The sequence below is a fragment of the Budorcas taxicolor genome, chromosome 3, assembly GCF_023091745.1.
Source record: "Budorcas taxicolor isolate Tak-1 chromosome 3, Takin1.1, whole genome shotgun sequence".
Classification (NCBI taxonomy): Eukaryota; Metazoa; Chordata; class Mammalia; order Artiodactyla; family Bovidae; genus Budorcas; species Budorcas taxicolor.
In genome coordinates this window covers 116,561,361-116,585,362 of record NC_068912.1, presented here as the reverse complement: position 1 = coordinate 116,585,362, position 24,002 = coordinate 116,561,361, and the positions used below count along the sequence as shown (strand labels likewise).

At 52.2% G+C, this 24,002-nt stretch overlaps 1 protein-coding gene across 1 annotated transcript; it reads right to left on the bottom strand.

Moving 5' to 3' along the window:
• Positions 1-10,423: 10,423 nt before the first annotated feature.
• Positions 10,424-22,943, bottom strand: ACKR3 (atypical chemokine receptor 3). Its single transcript, XM_052637238.1, has 2 exons — positions 22,862-22,943; positions 10,424-12,329 (listed from the first exon to the last, which is right to left on the bottom strand). Exon 2 carries the CDS (start codon positions 12,301-12,303, stop codon positions 11,215-11,217), a length of 1,089 nt encoding a protein of 362 aa, XP_052493198.1. The 5' UTR covers positions 12,304-12,329; positions 22,862-22,943; the 3' UTR covers positions 10,424-11,214.
• Positions 22,944-24,002: the final 1,059 nt, after the last annotated feature.

Here is a 24,002-nt window from a genome sequence, read left to right as displayed (position 1 = left end):
CTGTCTCCATCCAGACAGAAGAGTAAGGGTGTCCTGGCGGGGAACTGAATCAGGGTCTGGGCTTTGGGACCTCAGGCACAGCAGATCGTCTTGAAAATAGAGCCATTAAACAAACTTATCCCCCCGGATGGTAAGACTTGGTGGCCACAGGACAAAGGGCTAAAGAAAGGGGAGGCTGGGAAAAAGTGCCCCTCTGGAGGTGAGTGTCACCCGCCAGCCCTCTTCCCATTCCCCTTCCCTGGGTCCTTCTCCAGGGGACCACGAATCAGGCTTATGCACCCAAGACTGGAGGAGGGTCTGGAATAAGAGACCCATGTGAGATAGAGCCCCCCAGGCCCTCACACTCAGGGCACCAAGGTGAAGCTTCTCGGTCCATCTGTGAGTCCTTCCGCAAGCTTTGCTGAATGCCAGGGTCCCCCCAGCACACGGAGTCTCACTGTAGATTGTGGCTAGGTTACCAAAGAGTAGGAGCTATTCGAGAAAAAAACCCTCACGTGAAAGTCAGAGGCCAAAACCAACAAGCAGGCAAACGGGGAGAAGGGCTTGCCTGGAGGCAGTCCACGCTGGGTCCCGTGCATGCGGGGCTGGGCTGGGAATCAGGACACGGGCTGACCATGTCCACCCCATCCACGGGCAGGAGCATCCCCGAGGTGGGCTGATCAGTGTCCCCCCAAGACATGCCCATCTGGAGCCTGTGAGTGGGGCCTTCCTGGGGAAGGGTCTTGGCCTGGGTGCAGCACCTGCATTGAAGTCCATCCTGACTGAAGCCCCCATACCCCTACAGTGGCCACATGCCCTCCAGGGCACCCCCAGGACTCTTACGGACCAGGAAACCCAGATCCCAAAGAAAGTAGGTTGGGGCTCCAGGTCTAGTCTTTGTAGCCAAACGCACAGACCAGGTGCAGAAGGCGGGCAGCGGGGAGCACCCTCCTGGGGCACTGCGCGCTCCCCGCTCCTCTCAGAGGTGCCTGAGCTGTGCTGTGTTCGTGGCAGGTGACCCAAGACGCCTTCATTTACAGACCCCACGGGGAGCGGGGAGAAATGCTGTGGAAAACCTGGGAAGACACCCTGAGAGCTCAGCTTCAAAACGCGGTCTGCGCTCCTGCCGCCCCGAACTGCCAGAGACCTCCAAGCCGCAGTCAGCCTACTGACTGCAGTCAGACGTTGAGCAGGACAGGAGTCCAGGCTCTCCGAGGACCACCCATCCCACTGAAACACGGGTCCAGTGGTCCGTCCCGCAGCTGGTGAGCGCTGAGCACATGTTCCCCAGAGCCTCCATCCTTTGCCCAAGTCCTTGTCCTGAAACCCTGTCTTCTGTCCTCAGGATGGGCATGGCCCTGATGACCTTGGCTTCTGACCTAGAAACATGCTCCTATCACACAGTGCTTAATAGTGTCAGCGCTGATTGACTTCTGGACACCTCAGACACCTTCACTTTTCCTGAAAGTGTTTCCTTTTAGCAGTGATAGCATTCCCAAAGCTGTCCTGGGAACTGCCAGCCCATACAGGGCTGCCAGTCCTTGTCCCAAGGGCCTGCCCTCTGGAGTCCCGGCCGCCCTCAGATGGAGATGGGGCAGGGCGGCTCTTTGCAGACATTCCCCCATTCCTCCTGGGAGAATCGCTGCCTTCTCTCAGCTCTGAGCCTCCCCAGAGTCTTCTTACCATGCTGCCAGTAACAACGTCTCTGCATCTTGTCATCCATCTCCCCTTCCAGGCTGGGGTCGTAGAAAACTAGGAAAACAGGGGTTTCCCTGGCAGTCAAGTGGTTAAGAGACCATGCTTCCGACTGAGGAGACACAGGTTCAATCCCCGGTCAGGGAACTGAAATCCCACAGGCTGCACGGCATGGCCAAAAAACTAAAAAATAAAATTTAAACATTAAAAAGGAAAAACCAAAGCCCCAGCCGTCTTTAACATTTTAAAGATGTGCCCAGCGCCTGGCACACCATAGGCGTTCAATAACGATGGCCTGATCCGTGATTGAATAAATTAACAGGAGCCAGAGTGGAATAAACTACAGGGAAAGATATTCACAGGCTGCACAGCTGGGCAACGGGCGATTTTTCATTGACACTCCATCTCTGCACGAAATTCAAATTCTCATTAGAGCACAGCCTAAAACACAATCCCCACTTTAACCACGATCCTGAGAAAAGCAGCGATGGGGGGACCTTAATGCGTTCTTCCTATTGACGACAGCCCCGCGAAAAGGAATGAAAGGCTCAGCTTCAAACACTTTGCTGTGAAAGCCTAAAAGGAAGCAAATTCAGCGTGGTAGCGTGAGGCCCGGGCCCTTTCAGACACACCACGGCCACCGACTCGCCGGGTCTGCGACGCGCCCCGTGACACGCCGCCGTGCCAACCCGCATTCTGAGTCACCCAAGCAGATTTAATGCCCTCGCCACAATGCCTCTCTCGGCCTTTTCTTCTGAACGTGGTTAAAGGGAAGATTCCGATCTACCTAGGAAAGGATTTTAATCAGTTTAGTTCCGGAAATAACTATGGAAATTCAGATTTTTCCATTCTACTGCTTCTGAACATTATATTCTAACAAACGGCTGATGAAGCCCCCCTTTTTTCACCCCCTCTTTTGTCCCCCGCCCCCCGCAACCCATCGGGAGAAACGACATGATAGTCAGCCCTTCTGAATCCCACATGGAAAAGGCTGAGTGAATAAGCATATGAAAAGCTAGCAGAAATGACACTTCAGAAATTAAGGAAAACACCAACGTTGCCCATCGCTTGTCACACACCCTACAGATAACCAGCACCCCCCGCCCCCGTGCCCGTGAAGAGCCTTCCTCCCACGGCCAGTCATCTCAGTCCTTCGGAAGCACAAGCCTGGGAAGCCCAGACAAGGCCATATGGATAGTGGCTAACAGCAGGGTACGGTGACTGTGAATGCGTGCAGTTGTAACACAGGCCTGCAAAGCACAGGGCGCCCTCGAGACGCGACATCGAAGACACTCCGGGCCGCAGAGCGCAGAAGCACTGGGACAGGGAAGGAATCTCACCCCAAGCTTGGGAATTCTTGGTGTGGCTTCAGAGGTGCTTCAGAGGGGTAAAGCACCGACTCACCCCTTTATCCCGTCACTCAGCCGTGTTTACTGGCACACGCACACCTCTGACCTCTGCAAGAACCCTTTAACAAAGGTGGAGAGGTCGTTTTAAGGGCGAGAAAACTGAGGTTCGTGGGGTTCGTGACTATTTCCCGCGTCACCCAGTTACTGAGACGCAGAATCGAAACTGTCACACTGCTGTCTTCACGCAGCCCTGTCACCAACTGCGCTCTTTCTGGGGCCTTTGAAACTAAATATTGTAATTCTCTTGATTTTGTTTTTATTTCTGCTTTTTTTAAAAATTGCTTAATTCATCCTACTTTCTTCACAGATTCCTTTAGTTCTGATGTCTTGCTTGCTTTGTAAATCGAATGTTTCATTTTTCTTCCTTCCTGCTTTGAAGGTATTTACAGCTATTGCAAAAAATAAAAAAAATAAAACCTCACAGGGGCACCTCAGATGTTGACTACAGTTTATTTGCCTGTGCCTTTTTCACAAGTGTCTTTAATGTAAACTAGTAATGAACCAAATTTTTGAAATTAAAATGAGAATTTTGGTCTGAATCCTGTGAAATTAAAATATCTTCAGGCACCATGAGACTCTCAGTGCGAGTCCTACAGCAGCACTGAAGGTGCAGCTTGCCCTCACCTGTCAGCTAATATCCTTCTGCAGAGCTGAGGGGCAAGGAAAGGGGAGCTGGGGGCTCTGGGGACCCCCTAGGATGTACCCCCAGCCCCAGGACCTGCTCTGAACAGATTGTAGGTAGGCAATGAATAGCAGCCAGCATTCTCGTGTCTCATGGTTGGCTTATCTGAGACCCAGGTCCCTCCATCTCAGCTCTGCTGACACCTGGGGCCAGCAGTTGTTTGCTGAGGGCCATCTGTTCACTGTAGGATGCCCTGCCCCTTCCCTCACCTCCTCCCACCAGGTGCCCATGGCGTCCTCACCCCCGGGAGAGACAACCAAAAATGTCTCCAGACCCTGCCCGTAGTTCCTGGGGGACACAAGCACCGGTGGAGGCAGGTGCCCTGCTCCTTCAGTCTCCACCCGTGGGCAGGTGTTCGCTCTCCGTATTTCTCTGCAACGCATTGTTTCTTGCACAGAAAATGCAGACTGCGCCCAGAGGCTGCGGAAGAGGGGCTCTGGACCCAAGCACAGGCTCTGTGTGCGCCAGGCAGCCGACCAGCACTCTGCAGGCTCTGTGGAATTTGACCATCTCAGGAACCCTGTGAAGCAGGAACTATTATCATCCGACTTTATAACTGAGGAAACGGAGGGTCTCCAAGATTCCCCAGGACACGAGCACTGAGGGCTCTTTGGGCTTTGCGCTCAACTGCCCCAACTCTGGCAGGAGTCTCCGTCTTCTAGAAGGCAGACCTCCACGCTGTGGTCCAGCCTTTGGCTAGGCCATCCTAGACATGACCGTGGAAGCCATGTCCATGATGCGTGTGTTAGTTCCCAGATGGTAACGAAACCACATGTATGTGTGTGAGTGAGTGTAAGAGCCGATACCAGGGAAGAATACCCTTAGCATTTTATAGAAGAATCAAGCCATCATTAATCACCCAGAAAGCAAAAACCTTGCTGCAAATACAGACTGCCTACAATAAATAATGTAATTTCCTATCAGACCGTCCCCAAACTAGCATCATTCCATATTAAATGGCCCTGTTATCAGTATTTTAGAGTCCTGGCAGGCACTGCCAAAGGTATACAGTAGCTTTCCTTGGAGGGTCCAAGACCACAGACAAAGGGAAGTGAAGTGTTTTTGAATACTGGGTGGATTGTTTCAAACATTTACCTACCATTTCTCAGGAAAGATGAGATCTCAGTGGCTTGTATCCATACAGAGGTACCCTCCTGGAGCTTCATACTGAAGCCTGGTCCTTCTGGGAGGGAACTTTGGGGACCTTCCTGAGCTAATCCACCATCATCACTCAGCCCATTCAGGGCAGATTCACATGAGACTCCAGATTCTGCGATGCCAGGCTTAACTTAGATGGAAAGTCTCCTGGACCCACAAAGGCAGGATTTCCACATTCCTAAAAAATGGGGTCACACTGCTGAGCTGCTCTCTCCTGGGGAGACCCCGAGAAAAGGCCAGCTGTCAGTGATTTGGAATTTCTTGCTACTCAATCAGAGAACTGAACACCGATGTCCACAGGACCTCATCCCAGTTTGCAGCAAGGCTTCTGGGAGGACTCAAGTCCACTGTCCCACGGATTGCTTTGTGCCCAAAGGATTTCACATCTAGTGTTTTCAGTGGCATTATTTTTCTTCTTCATTTTCAGGGAACCCAGTAAATAGCTTATACATTGAACCAAATGAAAAGCCTTTATTACTGACAACAGACTGCCACCCGGGTGGCTTGCAATGGCCCTCCTGCCCGCTGCCTTTTGGAATAGAGCGTCAGGTGGAAGGGAGGGGGGGCAGAAAAGCTTCCCCATCTCCAGCGCCAGGCAGAGCTGTCAAGGATCTGATGGCTGACTTCCTCCCCAGCCCAGACCCTGCCCCACATTGGAGCTCCTGACATCCACGTGGGGTCCAAATACCATCACTCGTTAGATCACCAACAGTTTTATTATCATCTCAGAAGGCTGGCATTTTCAAAGATCTTTCTTTTTTTCTTTTTATTAAAAGTTTTTATTTTGTATTGGGGTATACCCAATTAGGGCTTCCCTGGTGGCTCAGACAGTAAAGAATCCACCTGCAATACGGGAGACCTGGGTTCAATCCCGGGGCTGGGAAGATCCCTGGAGGAGGGCTTGGCAACCCACTCCAGTATTCTTGCCTGGAGAATCCCCATGGACAGAGGAGCCTGGCGGGCTACAGTCCAGGGTCGTAGAGAGTCAGACACAGCTGCGTGACTAAGCACAGCACAGCGCATAGCCAATTAACAAACAAGGTGGAGAGTTTCAGGTGAACAGTGAAGAGACTCAGCCATGCATACACATGTATCCATTCTCCCCCAAACCCCTCTTCCATCCAGGCTGCCACGTAACACTGAGCAGAGTTCGCCGTCGCCGTGCTATATAGTAGGACCCTGTTGGTTATCCATTTTAAATACAGCGGTGGGTACGTGTCAAGATCCTCCCATCACCAGAGATGCCAAAAGAATGACAGAAGGGCAGAATTCAGACTCTGATCTCCGCATTTGAGGAGAGCTGCGGGCTTCTGCCCAGCCCCTCTCCCCCAAGTGGCCACCACAAATCCCAAACCGTGCACATGACCTCTGCCCACTCCACGTTTAAAATATTAATTGATGACATCCCCACTGATGTTCCATGCCTTTGACCTGGGCCTCAATCATCCCACCTGCAGCCACATTGTCCCATGGCATTGCTCCCAGGAGGGATGTTACACCAGAGATCAAAGGAAAGGACTCCAATCTGCATAAGTCTTCAGGGGGGATCCCAGGTGGCTCAGAGATCAAGAATCTGCCTGCAGTGCAGGAGAAGCAAGAGATATGAGTTTGATCTCTGGGTCTGGAAATGCAGAGGAAATGGCAACCCACTCCAGTTTTCTTGCCTGGAGAATCCCATGGACAGAGCAGCCTTGCCGGGGGCCAGTGTGAGGAATCCCGCCCGTGACAAGGTCATGCGGAAGGAAGCCTGACAAAACGCAAGGACGTGATTAGGCTTCAGGGGTTCCCCCTGGAATTTCCTGAGCATCCACCCCCCAAGACCAGAGTCCTCCTGCTTTACTGTGTTACGCTTTCCACCTACTCTTCTGTCATTAACAGGGGGCTGTCCCCCCACCACCTTTTTCTGGAAAAAATTAGAGCTTTTAGATAATAAATCTGGGCATAGTACGAGTGTTTCAATCCAAAAACCCCTCTGATGGCTTTCTCGCCTGCCTGCAGGACTCATGCAGCTGCACGTGTGATTGTTTGAGGCCTCCTGACCGCAGGAGGCATGGGAAGCTTAGAACATCCTAGGAATGCAGGGGCTTCCAAGGAGTCAACATCATTAGAACAGGACTGATTAAAGGTTTCATTTGTTGAGCCAATACTTGCCACCAAATTTTCATATCTTTTATTTGTAGAGATAGTTGGTATATAGAAAAACAGGTAGGAGACCTGGTATTAGCAACATTAGATCTTTGAGTTAAGTACTTTCTTTGTTATAACCCACTGCACCTTTGTACTATAGGAATGTAACTATTTAGTACTTTGAGGGTGATGCAGAGTAAAGAAAAAACACTTCTGGGGAAAAGGAGTTTTCTGGTTGATAGACAATTATCCAGGAAGAGAGCCATAAAAATGTTAACAGGCCTCTTGGCCAGAAGATAATGTATACCACCTGAGACCTTTTGTATATGGGACGGTATGCAAACAGAAAGCCTGGTCTCAATGAGGGTCAGGACTGCTGCCCCTGCATAACTCTGCATATTCCACTATTTCTTTATGTACAACTTGGGGTATATAAGCTGATTTTGAAAATAAAGTTTTTGGAGTCTTGCACCGACGCTGGGCTTCCCTGTGTCGTTCTTCTCTCCCCTTTTTCGGCTGAATTCCCATCTGGAGCGGGGAGGCTCACCATGTCTACTTACTTGCCCTGGCTGCTAAGATCCACGCGAAAGGGAGCCTAAGGCGGAGCACTCTTCGATATTCAAGCGGACGCCGGTGGCCTAACGTAGATGGTGCAAACCTCTTGTCTCGAGGTTTTATTGGTTTTTCCCGTAAACCAAGTTGTTCAGCCTCTTTTTCTCCGTCTAAATTTCCTACTGTACTATTTCTTCCTAAATCTAATTTTATATCTCTAAATAAATAAGTTTTCCTCGCCTATCCATCTCCCCTTCGAATCACCCTGGATCCCCTGGGGCTGGACCCCGGCAGAGCCTGGCAGACTAGTTCATGGGGCCGCAAAGAGTCAGGTATGGCTGAGCAACTAAGCAGGCACACACACAAGGGGTAGGGCAGAGAAGAGGATTTCTGGAAGGAGCAGAGAGGGCTTAGTCACTGGCACACCCCGCAGATGGAGCCTGCACCCCGAAGACGCACAGGGGTCTGCGACACTGAGTGCTAAGCTCTACAGGGAGACAAGAAATCCACACGATGTGTCTAAATTAAGTTCCTCCTCTCTCTCTCCACACCTCCATGCAAGAGGAAATGACTGGTGATTTTCACTGGCTTCAAGAGGTGGGAATGCAGAAAAGAGCAGGCTGCAGCCTACCCAGTACCCAAGGACACTGTGGTCCAGCGTGGTGTGGAATGGCAGATAGAGACCCTTGAACAGGGCTGTCAGAGGAGCCCTGACTGAGAACCAGAGGACATCTCAGCAGACGCCAGTGGGGATGGGGGCAGGGTGCCTCTGAATGGCAGAGACGGGGCCTCAACATTGAATTATTTTTGTTTGCCTGTTACAGAGCTGTTTTTCCACCAGTCAAGTATGGATGTGACAGCTGGACCACAAAGAAGGCTGAACGCTGAAGCTTTTGAAGCTTGAAGCTAATGCTTTTGAACTGGGGTGTTGAAGACTCTTAGAGTCCCTTGGACTGCAAGGAAATCAAACCAGTCAATCCTAAAGGAAATCAGTCCTGACGATTCATTGGAAGGACTGATGCAGAAGCTGAAGCTCCAGTCTTTGGCCACCTGATGTGAAGAGCCGACTCACTGGAAAAGACTCCGATGCTGGGAAAGACTGAGGGCAGGAGGAGGTGACGACAGAGGACGAGATGATTGGATGGCATCACTGACTCGATGGACATGAGTTTGAGCAAGCTCTGGGAGACAGGAAAGGACAGGGAGGCCTGGAGTGCTGCAGTCCATGGGGTTGCAGAGTTGGACACCACTGAGAGATTGGACAATAAATTACGGAGCTGAACTGGGGGTGCAATCCATATCCTGCTTCGCACTTCAGTGTTTCTGTCTGAACTCAGGCCACTAGAGAGCACAGAGCAAACTTGCAGTCCTTTTCTATCATCAAGAATGTATATTGGGGTCATAGTCTCCTGTGATTTCACTTTGCCATCCTCATATCCCTTCTCCCTGATCTTGGTGTCTTCACCTATGGTTACATCATTATCCACCTGTTCCATTACCATCTGACCTGAATCCTATTTGGAACAAGGCAAGGGCTTCTCTGATGGCAGCTCAGCAGTAAAGAATCTGCCTGATAATGCGGGAGACCCAGGTTTGATCCCTGGGTCAGGAAGTTTCCCCTGGAGAAGGAAATGGCAAACCCTTCCAGTATTCTCGCCTGCTGCTGCTGCTGCTAAGTCGCTTCAGTCGTGTCTGACTCTGTGTGACCCCATAGACGGCAGCCTACCAGGCTCCCCCGTCCCTGGGATTCTCCAGGCAAGAACACTGGATGGGTTGCTATTTGCTTGTCCAATGCCTAGAGAATCCCATAGACAGAGGGGCCTGGCGGACTAGTCTGTGGGGTTGCAGAGAGCCAGATACGACTTAGGGACTAAACCACCACAAGGCGAGCGTGGACCTGAGAACTTATATGGGTTTCAAGATGTTTAAAATAATATGTAAGCTGGGTTTCACAACTCAGCCCTAAGACCTCTGAGAAGGGAGAGCCCTCCTGCAGTAGGTTGGAAGCAGGGCCTGGGGGGCTGTCTGCTGTGGAAACCGCCGTACCCAGGGTATTTTCTTATAGTGGGGGCAGCCCCCAGGTTCCCAGGTGAGCCTGAAGTCCCAGTCCGGGTCCACCTTTGTGTTGGCAAAAGCTCTCTCTGTTCATCAGTGCCATCCGGGGGAAGGGGTGGGGGACCTCATCGGGAAGCCACACCCTCCTCTGGGTTCCTGCCCAGACACGCCCACCAAGCCCGTGCCGCTCCTGTGGCCCGGGTAGATGGTAAGGGCTTCCTGAGAGAGCTCTTCCTGACTACTAGCAAGGTGGGTTAATTTGGTGACAGCACAGGCCAGGATTGTACTTATTGCACGGCCTGAAGGACAGGCTCATGGATAGATTATCGTTAAAATGAAGAGTCTGTCTTGACCAGAGAAAAAGAAAGGACTTAAACCTCAGAGCCTCAAGCAGGGAAGGTTCAAGCCCTGGCGGATACGAGGGTGAGTTCCAGGCCCTACACCCTTTTGGGCAGACAGCAAACCGGGAGTTTTCTTTACCAATTTTGCATTGACAGGTGCACCTACCAACCAGATCCCCTCCCTTACACACAGGCAGAAATTAAAAAAATTAAACCACAACACTCGCACTCAGATGTGTCTCCTTTCATATCATTTCATCCACGTCAACCTCCTGGGTTTTGCTTTTCTGACAGTATTCCTTTCTTTAAACATATTTATTAAGTTGATCACCTATGTTGTAAATATTTGTATATTATCATCAAACATGCCGCCTGAATGCCAAACATGCTTTGAAAACTGAGATCCAAACACCTTTGTTAGGAAAGAAAAAATCTTTATTAAAAAAAAATAACTTACAAATGGAAAGAACTCTCTGGAATACAAGGGTTTGTTTTGTGTGCCGTGTTACAGACTGGGATAGTATCGCTGCATTATTTTTAATGTCACTTTACAATAATATTAATGTCACAAACTGCATTATAGAGCAGTTTTTGTTCTGTATCCCAGACCGGCCCAAAGCACCACACAGATATAAAACTATTGTAAATAAAACATTTCAGCCAAGACTGGCATATATATTTTTATATATATATATATATATATATTTATATAGCAAGAGGCTTTCAAAACAGCTAACAATTAATGTCATCCTTAGTCAAAACGGAAGTCAAGCTAACCTCAGAACTACAACACTGAGTACATGTCAGCATGGATCCTCCCATACGATATTTAAAATATAAACTTTCAAATACGTTGAGAGGGTACACTGAGAGTGAGAAAAATAGTCTTAAGATTTAAATACAAATCCCCATTATAAAACCTTCAGGCAGCACAGAAAAGTCCTATGTTACAGAAGTGCAGGCAAGCCTGTGCCGAAGCTGGTGTGACGAGCGGCGGGGGCTTGTCACAGGGGCCTTCTCGAGGCCCCACTGGGCCGAGAGCGAGAAAGGAGCCAGAGGGACGCAGGCTGGCCCTCTCCACGCCAACGAGGGTCACCAAGCCTGAAGCCACTCGGCTTTCCTCCAGAAAACCAGGCGGCCCAGCGGGTACCCCCGGGGGAGCCCCGCGCACAGGTCCAGAAGCCGTGCACAGGTCCAGAGGCCGCACGGGAAGCCATCACTTGGCATTCTGCTCCAAAGCGGAGTACTCCGTCTCCGACACGCGGGAGGCGTCGATGAGCTTGGTGAGGCCCGTTTTGGCCGAGTACTTGAAGATGAAGGCCTTCATCAGCTCGTACCGGTAGTTGCGGTTGATGAAGCTGTAGAGCACAGGGTTGACACAGCAGTGCACCAGCGACAGGCACTGCGTGACGTGCAGCGCCGTGAAGAGGAAGGCCTCCAGCTGGCAGGTGAAGGGGATGTAGTGCAGGATGGAGAAGATGTCGAGCAGCACCACCAGGTGGTAGGGCAGCCAGCACACCAGGAAGACCACCACGTAGGAGAGGATGATCTTCCGGCTGCTCTGCTTCTCCTGGTCGCTGGAGGAGGCGATGGCGCGGGCCAGCAGGAAGTAGAAGACAGCGATGATGGAGAAAGGAATGGCGAAGCCCAGCACCACGGAGACCAGCTCCATGCTGATGAGCCACTCCTTGACGCTGTGCTCGGGGTAGAAGGCCCGGCAGTAGGTCTCGTTGTTGGAGGCGGACGTCACGGTCTTCAGGTAGTAGGTGTCGGGCAGGGACACGCCGAAGGCCAGCAGCCACACCAGGACGCACACGGCGCGGCGCACCAGCCTCTTCTTGCGGCCGGAGGTGCTGGCGAAGTAGGCGACGGACAGGTAGCGGTCCACGCTCATGCAGGTGAGGAAGAAGATGCTGCCGAAGAGGTTGATGGAGAAGATGAGGTGGGTGACCTTGCACGTGAGCTCGCCCATGGGCCACTGGTTATGCTGCAGGAGGCTGACCACCCAGACGGGGATGGTGACCACCACCCACAGGTCGGCGATGGCCAGGTTCAAGATGTAGCAGTGGGTGTCGTAGCCCGTGGTCTTGGCCTGGATGTTCACCCAGACCACCACGGAGTTGGCGATCATGCCGATCACGAAGATGAAGATGTAGACGAAGGACAGCGTGTACAGCAGGACGCTCTTGTTGGGGATGTGGCCGCACTGCAGGGTGTCCACCGCGATGCAGTCGCTGCCATTGCAGGGCCAGCTGATGTCGGAGAAGTTCCCCGGCTCCGAGTAGTCCAAGAGATGCAGATCCATGGTGTCGAGGGCAGCAGTCCAACGGCCTGTGCGCAAAAGCAAATACAGTTTTAAAAGATGCAAGAGAAGAATGGATCCCTTAGCAAACGCTCCGGGCCTGTAAAGTGCTTTCCGAGCACCCCCGTCTGCTCAGCGGTTTCACGGTAGCTCCCAAGTAACTTTGCAAAGAAAGGAGAGAACAAAACTGACCGCGACAGAATCTGCAAAACAAAACACACCCACGTTCTAAAACCATGTGAATCCGTCTCTCTCAAAGAGTGAAAGTGTTTGCTTCCTCTGTCTCTGCAGGACTGTGTTCTCCAGAGGTCACCAGATTGGGCTGTGCCCCGGATATGAAACTGACACATTCTGGGGAGTCAGAGGGCCATCAGGCAGCTGAGGCTCAGCCCAGAGGTGCCTGTGGTCAGTTTGCTTTCCCCTGCAGACAGCGGAGGCATTTCACCCATGTACCCAAGAGCAGGGGTGGATCTGTTTCCTGCACTGGTGAGTAACAAGCGTCCTGCTCGGCCTTGTCGGGCTGCCTGCGGTTTGCAGACCCCTGGAGGTGTGGACAGTGTGTGGCCCGCCCCGCAGTTTCACTGCGCCACCATCCACAGCCTCCGACTTTGCCATGTGATTCGCAACTCAGAGCCACCAATCGGCTATCTCCAAATGTGGCCATTGCCTGGTTTTCCATCTTTTATTTGTCCAACTGCTTTGAGAGCAACTTGTACCAAGACCCAAAGCTGTGTCTTGGAGTGGCTGGCTTTTCCTAATGGTCTTCCCTGCTGATCTGGCGTGAGGTCAACACTCTCGACTGGCACCATCTTAACGCCCAGAAGAATCCAGCCTGAGCCGTTACTGTGCCTGGGGATGACGGCCCAGGAACGTCAGCTCCAAGAGCTGCCCGGGGCTGTCTTCTCCTGCTGACTCGCCCACCTGAAGGCTCTGAAGCCCCCCACCACCACCCTGGGTGGACAGCCTCACTGCATCCCCACAGGAAGGGGCTGTAAAACGAAACCACTCGGCCCAAGGGTGCCCTGCTGGGCGTCACCGTCTACAGTAGGGAGTCTGTTCCTCTTTCTCCCTTGTCACAGGTAAGAACTGACTGCAAGCCAAGCTTATTTGCCAAGTTCATCTAAACTGGACTCCAGGCCACACACAAGAGGTCCTGGAGGATGGGGAAGGATGGTCCCTGAGTCGGGGCCTAGCGGCCAGGCTAACGGTCCACAGGGACCCAGGTGGGAGAGCACCCCTCTGGTGACCAGACCATCCTGGGCTGGGATTCGGGCTCCTCCCTCATTAGTGCTTCATGTGAGTCTAGTTAACCCGTCATCTGCCACTGCTTTCTCAGTGCACCAGCCTCTGTCTCCCAAGGCTGCCTAAGAACTCAAGGGCTGAGGACAGAATCTAACAGACAGAAGCTCAACACTGCAATCCTCCCCCTCTCTTGACCTATCAAAAAGCACAGACTCGCTTACTTCTTGCTCCACATTCAAAACTGACCAAGTGGCTAAGTGGTCAATGTCCTGCCCTGAGAGTGGGGAGAGGCAGGAGCTGCCTGCAGACAGTGAGCTGATGCCTTTACCTCCAGGGGAAATGAGCAGACGCCCCAGAAGTGAGGCCATGCACCTGCTGCCACCCAGGGCCACCTCAGCCTCCAGACTCACAGCTGAGGACCTGCCCTAGGACCACAGGTATGGAGATGGCCCTCAGCTGTTGTCTGTTCACCTCTGTGAGTGGCAAGCGGCTGCTGGTTCCCCTCCAGGTGACCTGACCGGGCCTCAGCGTCCCCTTTTGCTGCTGGACACAGCTGGACCTCCGAGGAGGAGGTCGTGGAGCCACAGGGCCCGAGGCCAGGAAACCTGGTGGTCCTCAGAGCCTCCCCCCATCACTAGAAGGACACTCAGGTCCTGGGACCACCAACTTGTTGCAAAACACAACCAGAGAGCATGTATGGAAAATCAGCAAGGTCAAGCTGAAGTGAAATGAAGTGAAGGTCGCTGAGTCATGTCTGACTCTTTGCAACCCCATGGACTACACAGTCCAGGGCATTCTCCAGGCCAGGATGCTGGAGTGGGTGGCCTTTCCCTTCTCCAGGTGATCTTCCCAACCCAGGGATCAAACCGAGGTCTCCCATATTGCAGGTGGATTCTTTGCCAGCTGAGCCACCAGGGAAGCCCAAAGTCAAGTTAGGACAAATAAACTCATCCTCCTAAGAGACTGTGGAAGACGCAGCTGGAGGACCCCAAGTGGACACGGACGCACAGCACACACCTGTGAGAGGCCCGGACTGGCCTTGGGGTGGGCAGCCACCTCCAGACCCTGCTTCCAAGGTCTTCCTGGCCCTCTCGCCACCCTGGGCCGCTAAGCAGCCAGGAACTGATGGTGCCCACTGCACCCCTGACTTCAGGAGAGAGGGAGGGGAGCACTTGGGCTTGGCTCTCCTGCGTGGCTCTAAGGTGTGACCCCCTTTTTTTCCCATCTCCTTAAAATGAAACACATCCACAGCTAAGCGTCGTTTCCGATTTGGCCCAGCCACCTCATTCTTTCTGGAGCTGTTAGTAATTGCGCTCGGCTCCTTCGGGAGAAGCATAGACACCTTCCAGCCTGGCGGGGGGGGGGGGGGGGGGGGGGCTTCTGACCTTCCGGTGTCATATTTTCTTGTCTTTTCGTACTGTTCATGGGGTTCTCACAGCAAGAATACTGGAGTGGTCTGCCCTTCCCTTCTCCAGTGGACCACGTTTTGCCAGAACTCTTCATTGTGACCCGTCCATCTCGGGTGATGGACTCGCGGCTCATAGCTTCACTGAGTAACACAAGCCTCTTCGCCACAACCAGGCTGTGATTCATGAAACACGCTTTCAGCAGGGCATGGGGCTTCCCTAAGGCCTCGTGGTAACGGTAGCGCTAGTGGTAAGGAGCCTTCTGCCAGCGCAGGAGACAGAAGAGACATGGGCCTGGTCCCCAGGTCGGGAAGACCCCCTGGAGGAGGAAATGGCAACCCAACTCCAGGATTCTTGCCTGGAAAACCCCACAGACAGAGGAGCCTGGAGGGCTGCAGCCCGTGGGGTTGCAGAGTCGGTGCGACTGAGCGACTAACACTTTCACTTTAGCTTATAAAGCACTTTCAGCCCATGACCTCATCTGACCCGGGTTCCTGCAGAACTCAGCCGGAGGACGAGCCGCTGCCCCACAGAGGCGGGCAGAGTGGGGCTGGGGCCTGGCTAGGGGTCCTTTCCTCTGCCCACCCTAGCACAGCCCTACTAGGCCTCCACAGATGCAGCCAGAATCCCTGGGGTCTACACCGTGCACGGGGGCTCGAGAAAAAGGAAGCCTGACCGAGATGCTACGCCCCTACCTCCGTCTTCCCCCCAAGGAGTCATCCTGCTCACTGGACATGCTGCGCCCCCCAGCTCCCAGGTAGAGGGGCACGGCTCAGTGTGGACGGAGGGACTCATGGGTGCAGGAGGCCTACAGGAATCACCAGAAGTCTGTGTCCCTCTAGGGCCCACGTCTCCTGCACAGCAGACCGTCCACGCTCATGCCTCTGAGCCTGGGCCAGCCCTCGGTGTCCCCCGGGCCACAGCCAAGGTAGGGAAGGGCTCAGGGACCCCATCGGGTCCTTAGGTTTCTGGTCTCTGGACAATGAAAACCCAACTTAATGATCACTTGTCCTCTGGGACCAGAAGGCGACTTAAGAGTCGGTCCACCGCCACCCCGCCCCCGCCACCCTCAGTCGCCCTGTTTCCTCTTGGGCAGTGTGGGGAATCTTCCAGGAGGGGCTGGGGGAACAGCAGAGGTTGGGGGGGGCGGGCAACATGCTGGAGCTTGACAGCCAGCTGGCCCACCGATCATCCACCACCAATCACTGACCAGCCACCAGCCCAGGAGATGAGCCAGAGGCCTATGCCGTGCCCACCGGCCTTCTTCCAGGGAGCCCACTGGCCCCTCCCCTCCCAGGGCAGAGGCTTCAGGGGTCCAGAGAAGGGAGGCCACGAGAGAGGAGCTGTGCACACAAGGAGTGCAGCAATCCAGCCCCCTGCAGATGTAAACGGGAAGCCAAAGAGGGGGGGGGAAATGCCACAGGAGAGCGCAGCCCACGTCACCTGTCATTTTTCACCTGTTCTGTTTTGGAAACAAATGAGGGCTCTTTCCAGAAAAAGAGAATAGTATCATATAAAGACCTCTGCCAGGTCACGTCGAATGCAATCAGTGGGCCTCTGAGCGTGTGTTCAGGAGGCCCGAGGCTAACCATGGGTGGTCCCCGCGCCTAAGACAACAAACTTCCTAAGTCACTGTCTTAGATTTTAACAGGTGATGCTCTCAAGACCCTGACCTGAACAAAGATGTGATCCAGCAACTGCAAAACGTCTACCCAGGCCCCTGGCTCCCCAAGGCCCGGCCAAACCTGAGGGAGAAGGGTTGAAGAATGCATCCCAGCAGTTCCCTGAGGCCACTCAAACCCCCGAGACCCTTCACCAGAGTCTCCACTTGCCCCCAGGAAAAGCGAGGGCCCATCCCATGCAACTGGAGGGCTCAATGCCTATGCCAACTGGGAAGCATGGGCCGTGATCCTCGTGTACACGGTGACATCTCCAGGCCATGTGGCCGGTCTGCGATGGCAGGAAGGGCAGTGGTGAGGCTGAAGATCCCAGGGCCTGAAGCTGACTCCCAAGTCCACGTGGACCAGACCCCCTCTGCTGCAATAAGCCAGCAGTTCCATTCCCATCAGCTTGGGCCAGAGCTCAGGCGGGACCTCTGGGTGACAGTCACACCTGCCCACCAGCTGCGTCCCTCGGGGTCAGAGCCCCCACCAGGGAGGGCAGGAGAATGAGAGATGACTTCTGACACAGGTTAATAACATCTGCATAAAGATTCCTCATGGAAGGAAAGCAACAGGGCTTGGGATAAAAGATTCTTTCAGGTCTTTGATCTCACAAGTTCACACATTCTCTTCTCAAAATAAATATTCCCAAGATGCAAGGATGTTTATTGAAGCACTATTTATATATTAGCAAAAAAATGGTGACAGCATAAATGTTGATCCATAAAGGACTGCGAACCACTGTCTGGAATATAATACAGCTGTACAAAGAAAGCAGGGGTGCTTTTATGAACATGAAAGTTACACATACATACATGCCCCAAAAAACAAGAATTACGAGCATTTTTATAGGTACATGTATGTGCATAAGGGGCTTCCCAGGTGGCACTAGTGGTAAAGAACCAGCCTGCCAAGGCAGGAGACGCAAGAGATGTGGGTTCAGTCCCTAAGACAGGAAGATCCCCTGGAGGAGGGCACGGCAACCCACCCCAGTCTTCTTGCCTGGAGAACCCCATGGACACAGGAGCCTGGCAGGCTATGTACGGTCCATGGGGTCACAAAGAGTCGGACACGACTGAAGTGACTGGGCACACACCCATTTGTGTGAAAGCATGGGGAAAGATCTGCAGTGAGTATAAAACTGGGCTGGAAGTGCGGGATGAGAGGACAAAGGCGGGATCGCACCTTTCACCCCACACACTTCTGTGTGATCTGAAACTTGGCATCAAGAGTTATGGAAATTTTACTAGAGGGACGAATGTCCCACAGAACAATGGCGGTTCGTGGTCCATTTTTTCTAGACCAGAGGAACCCCGTTGAAAACAAAGCAGTAATCAGCATCACTTTTTTTCGTTCCCTTTTTTCCCAATGGATACTGGTTTCTCTCACCGAGCTCCCTCTATAGGGATCACTTCCTGTAGATTCTGGGTCCAACATCTGCACCCAGAGAGCATCACACTTCCACTTCAGGAAGCAGATTTTCCTATGGCCTGCAGGATAGAGAACCAGCATCTGTCCACCTTGTCACCCCACCCCCCAACCCCACACTGGCATCTGTAAGAGACTCATCTACCACTCATGTCCCCATTTGCTAGGAGGGAGATGTCCCCTCGTCTCTCGGGCTTATTATTCATCAATCAAGGTTCCTTGGCGACCACAGCTCCAAGCGGCCTGACACATCCAGCTGCCCCCAGTGGTCTCCCTGCGTTCACCCGGCAAGCTGAAGGCAAAGCCAGAATGAGACTTATCTCCAAGTTCAGAGTCTCCGTGGGCTGGTGCTTTGGCCTGCAAGGAACATGTCTTTCCACTGGACCACAGTCGCTCCCTGCAGGACACAGACGGCCCCACGTTCAGGTACCCAGCCGGAGTTCCCCAACAGTGCCTTCAGCACACGTGCAATGTCCAGTCACAGACCTGGAGCGCCCTTCCTGGACAGCCGGGCAGGCCCTCCTCTCCCCATTTACGCCTCTAGTACCCCCACCTTCCGCCAGCCAGGCCTATACCTCTACTCTGTGTCACTGGCTGTGCCCTTGTCTCCTCTCCTTCCTCCTCAAGCCCCCACCCCCACGATGTCTTTACTGCCTGTGTACAGGGCAGCCAGCAATGGCGCCTGGACAAAGCACATGTTCAATGAATTCATAATCAATGAATCAACAGTGAATCAAGCTCCCGAGACCAGAAATGTGAGATTATCAACGGAAACAGGAGCCTGGAGGAGACTATTCCAGAACCCTCCCTTGAGCTAAGTCTCACCTGTTTCTATGCCCCCCCAATGCTTATGAAGCCCCTTCTGTGAGAGGCACTGCTCTGGGGCAATAACAGACCAGAATCATCACTCCACACCCATCCCCGGGAACCTGCCAGCTAGCCAAGAGGGTTGGGAAGGCGGGAAGGCAGTGTGGACACCACTGGAGCATGGAGAGGGACTTCCTCCAGTGACCGATGGGGACCCTCCAGAAAAAAGTGGGTGCTGGGGTGGTCAGTGATGTGCTACCAGAGGGTCACCAAACCTGGCTGAGCCTGTCCATGCGGGAGCCTCCACGGTCTTGAGCAAGGGCCTGGCTTTGGGGCAGAAAAGGCTTTTGAGGGAGGAGGCAGCAGGCCTGCAGGGGAAGCCGGGTGCTTGTCAGGCCCAGGTGCAGTGCAGAGAAGGTGACGTGGGCCGGGCCACCCAGGGCACTGACTCGGCGCCGAGGGGATCCGGGGCTCTCCAGGACCTGTGCCCGCAGGCGACCTTCTTCACTGGCTTTTCTGCAACTGGGGCTCAACTCATGTCCTCCCAGGGTGGAATTTCACGGAGCAGCTCAGTGTTGTCCCACCACGATCACCCAGCCTGGCTAACCTCACCGCTGGGCACCTGGAAACTGAGGCCAGACAGGCAGCGGGACCAGAAACTCAGGGGTGTGGCTGAAACCAACTCTGTTCACCCTCCCTACTCCTCAGGGACTCTCCAGGGGGACGCAGAAGCAGGTCTCCTGCAAAAGCCCAGACCTTTCCACTCTAAGAGCGCAATTTATATACGGAAGACCTGCATTATTCCTTTCTTTTTTTTTTTCAAATTAATTAACTTATTTTAACTGGAGGCTAGTCACAATATTGTGGTGTTTTTGCCAAACATCGACATGAATCAGCCACGGGTATACATGTGTCCCCCCATCCCTCTCCCTACCTCATCCCTCTGGGTTGTCCCAGAGCACCAGTTCTAAAAGTCCTTAGGAAACTGCACAGCTCTGGGGTTTGTTTCATTTCTTATCAATCCTGCATTAAATCTATGGGGATGTCCAGGCAAGTTTCGGCCCAGGCTTGAGAGGCCACCTGCTAGGACTGAGAGCAGAATGGGGGCAGGGGGGCAGTCTGTCTCCCCCTACCCCATGTCAAACAAACAGAACAATGACATCCTGCCTGCTGTTATTTTTCACAAGTAAAGCACTGCTCTGAGTTGTTTGAGAGGGAGAGAGAAATCCAAACCCTAATCCAGATAGAGGCCATCTATTTCCAGAGTCCTCAGATACACTTCACATTGATACACGGGGAGAACTGGGGGAAAGAGAACGAACCCCACATCCAGAAACCTGATCTGTCCTATTGTGCTCAGCGGCCCGACTGGGAAGCGGCACAGGACCCAGGAGGGCAGACCCAGAGGTTCCCACGGCACAAAGGCTGCCGTCTGGGCTGGCGGGTGTAACCAGAGCCCTAATTCCCACCCAGCTTAGAAGCAGGAGGAACGGTGGGGGGTCAGCCAGCCTAGGACAACCCCAAACCCTGGGCTACACACAGTGGGATTCCCATCTTAGACTTAAAACTAGGAGAAGACGTGACAGAGGTTTCCTGGACCATAAGAGAACTGGGAGGTGTTGGCCATCCGGCTGGTCCTGCCCCCTTTATCTGTCCCCTGCCCGTGGGCACCACCTGAGGGGGTCTCAGCCCCTCCACCTCGGAACAAAAAGCAGAGTCAGCTTCCAAATCTGCTTAGGGCTCCGCAAAATTTTCACTATGAAAATAGGCAACTCTCTCATCACTTGAAGAACCAAGCAACAGCGTATGTTTTTTTTCCAGTTCTAAGCTGAGTCGATTCTTGTGTAACCAAAAGATTCCAGCAGCAAACCATTAAGTATTCAAAATCAGAGAACTGCCCCGTTTTTTCTCTTTCCTTTTTTCTGCTTGCTTTCACTTTAATAAAACATATGTCTCCCAGAGCTATAATTTCCTGAACTTTAGAAACACTTGACATGACACACAAATTTCCACCTACACACACGCAATTTGTCTGGAAGCCCTTCTAAAACTATTTCTGTTCCTGAATAAAAACCAAGTTCCATGGTTGCCTGGATGAAAAATACAAATACTTTCTAGCCCAGAATTCCACTCGTGTTCTGCAGAATCACTGAGAACATCACAAGTCCTAAAACCTTTAAGGTTTTTTCCTTCTCCTGGTTATCCTTAGGGTTCATAGAATGACCCTCTTTCAGTCTCAGGTTTGAGTAACCAATTTCCCTGGTGTCTCCTGGAAAACACGAGCCTCTCTCTTTGCCTGGAGTGATCAGACAAAAAGCCACTGTTCCTGATTAAGTAAGGTTTTTTTTTTTGTTTGGGGTTTTTTTTTTTCCATCCAGAAAGACTATACTTTGCCTGTTCTGGACCTGATTAGAAACCATAATACCTTCTCCAGTCTCTCAAGACTAGCTGCTAACATGGGATAACCTCGGAAGTCCTGACTCAGTTAAGCATCTGCATGCTGCCTACACTATACCTTCCAGAACTTTTAAAAAATGACAACTGCAATGCATACCCTTTTAAAAAATCAGATGAGCAGCAAAACACAGCAGCAAGTCTCAATTTTCTTTTGCTTTTCCACCCAAATCCCATGCAACCCTCCTCCCCCACCCTCATCTCCAGGAGCTTAGGGCATGGAGCTCTACAGTTGGTGCACACTGGAGTGTTTATGGCAGAGACTGGGGAAAAAAGAGCAAATTGTTTCCAAGCTAGAGCTCCCCATGTGCAACTCTGCTTTAGAAAAAGGCTCTGCATCTGGGGAAGCTCAAGGGCTGATGAAAGAAGGGCAAGCAGTTTATCCATTTAAAATCTATGGAAAGTGAAGCGCAGACACCAGCCGCCTCCACTTGCCTTGCTAGAAGAGCCTATTTGATCTCCGCATTTCCCTGGAATAAATAAAGCGACACAAAGGCAGCATCTGCCCCTTTAAAGAGAAAAGAAAAAGTTACCACATTGAGACTCTGCAGAATGAATGTCTCAAGAGATGTCAGGGCATCAAATACCTTCAAAGGGCTGTAAACCATTTGGGGTGGGGGGGCTCTTCTACGTCTGGAAAACGTAATGATCCTGGTGTGAGCAAATGAATTGAGAGAAAGAAAGACAGAGAAAGAAAAAGGGAGACAGGCAGTCTGACTTTTACAGCTTCTCATTCTCCCTGGAACTTCCAAGTCTTGGCTAACCACCCAAGCCTGACCTCACTGCAGAGTTTTGAGTCACTCCTCAGATCTTCATGCAGGCGAACAAAATCGAACAAAATTCATGTTTTTTACTTCAAGAGGACAATCACAGTGCAAAATCCTAGACTTGTGTGTGTGCCTTTTTTGTTTTTTTTCCAACTGAAGTCAGATTTAACACCTTCTGAGAGAACAGCAAATAGTCAGATTAAGAAGGATGTAGTGGAGAGACAAGAGGGCCAGGCTGTATTTAACATGCACTATTATAGCTTCCGGATTTACAGGCTCTGGTAATCCTCCAGAGCAGTGAATTCAAACCCAGTCTGGACCCACAAAGACTCTCAGCCCAGTTTTCTTCTCCGCTGGAGGACGCCTCTTCATAACGGGCACATCTTTCTGGAATTACACGTTTAGTGCCAGTTCTGTTTCCCCAGTGGAGAGGCAGAAGAGAAACCAGGCAGGCAGCGGTGCTAAGCTGACCCCTATGCCAACTTTGAGCAAGCGGGATGGAGTCTGCCTGCACATGAACCTCAGACTCCTCAGTCCAACAGACACACACAGAGAGCGCCTTCCACTTCAGAAAACAGCCCTTGTTGACTTTCTGCAGCCCACGGGAAGCCCCGAGTTAGCAGGCGCACTTCGCAAGGCAACACGCCGCCTGAGCTTTCGGAAACAAGACCTGCGGACTCGCCAGCACCCATCAGAGCTTATTAGAAAGAAGAGCTCTGGAAAAAGACCACTGCGCTTAAGAGCAGACCCCTGCCCGCCGTCCGCACGCCCTGCGGACCCAGCAGCGTTTCCTTACCTGGGCGCTGGGCTCCTGCGGCTTGCCTTCTGGGTTCCGGCGCTCGGTGCCTTAGGGCTGAGCAGTTCGCAGAAGTGTGAGCTTTCTGGGGCTTCAGACTCGCGTTATATACACTGCGGGCGGGCGGCCTCTAGATGGCAGCTTTGTAACCGGCATCTGCTGCTTCCTTTCCCGGGCCCCCTCCCCCTCCATCCCTCCGCCCTGGCCACCCACCCTCCGTGCGCGCGCGCGCGCGCGCGGGCACACACACATGCTTACATGCACGCACACACTTGCACGCGTGCGCGCACCCTCACCCCTCTTGTAAACCCCAATCTGTAGTTTCCGGCCAAGCTCTCGCACACAAGCTTACTCTGGGGAAATCCCAGCCTGCCTTCATTTGCAGAGTCTAATGAAGCTACAAGGTCCAGACCCTAGGTGGAGGGGGGAGATGCGTCAGCAGAAGAAACACCGGCAAAGAAACCCCAGCGCTTTGCCAAATCATCAAATATTTATCTGGGTCTAAGGGATATCTTTAATAATCCCATTAACAACAAGAATTCCTTTGAATGCATCTTAGCTCTAGGGAAGACTTTGTTCCCAAGACAAATTGCTCTGAACTTCTGAACTTCAGTGTTGATTTATTAAGCCTGGATTGTCTTTGTTAATTCCTCCAAAACAGAAGCAACAGTTTTGGAAGGGGAGCAATGAATCTGTACCACATCGTACTACCCCCAAAGGAGGGGACGGAACATTTGTAATAGATTTTATTTAGATTCTTTTATTTGTAAATCTTGAAAGTCTGGTGAAAATAACGTTCTGAACCACCTACCTGGTGCCAGACACACATTAGAGGTATCAGACCTGTCTTTTGATAATGTCCTGTTCGGAGGTTAATTTAGCAAATATTTATTTTTATTATTGACATACACATTCTTATCTAGAAGTGGAGGGCTGAAGTTCTGTCCATGGGGGAATTAGACCTAAAAATGTGCTTCACATAATAATCACCTCTACTGCCCTATTTTAGATAAATCAAGGGTAAGACAAGGACTTGAACTTTCACTTTTAAAGCCATGCTGACTGAGCTTTTCCCCCAGAGTAAGGTGCTGTTCTGCAGCTTCTGTTTTGCTTTCTGCCTCCTGGTGGTAGTTCCGTGGCT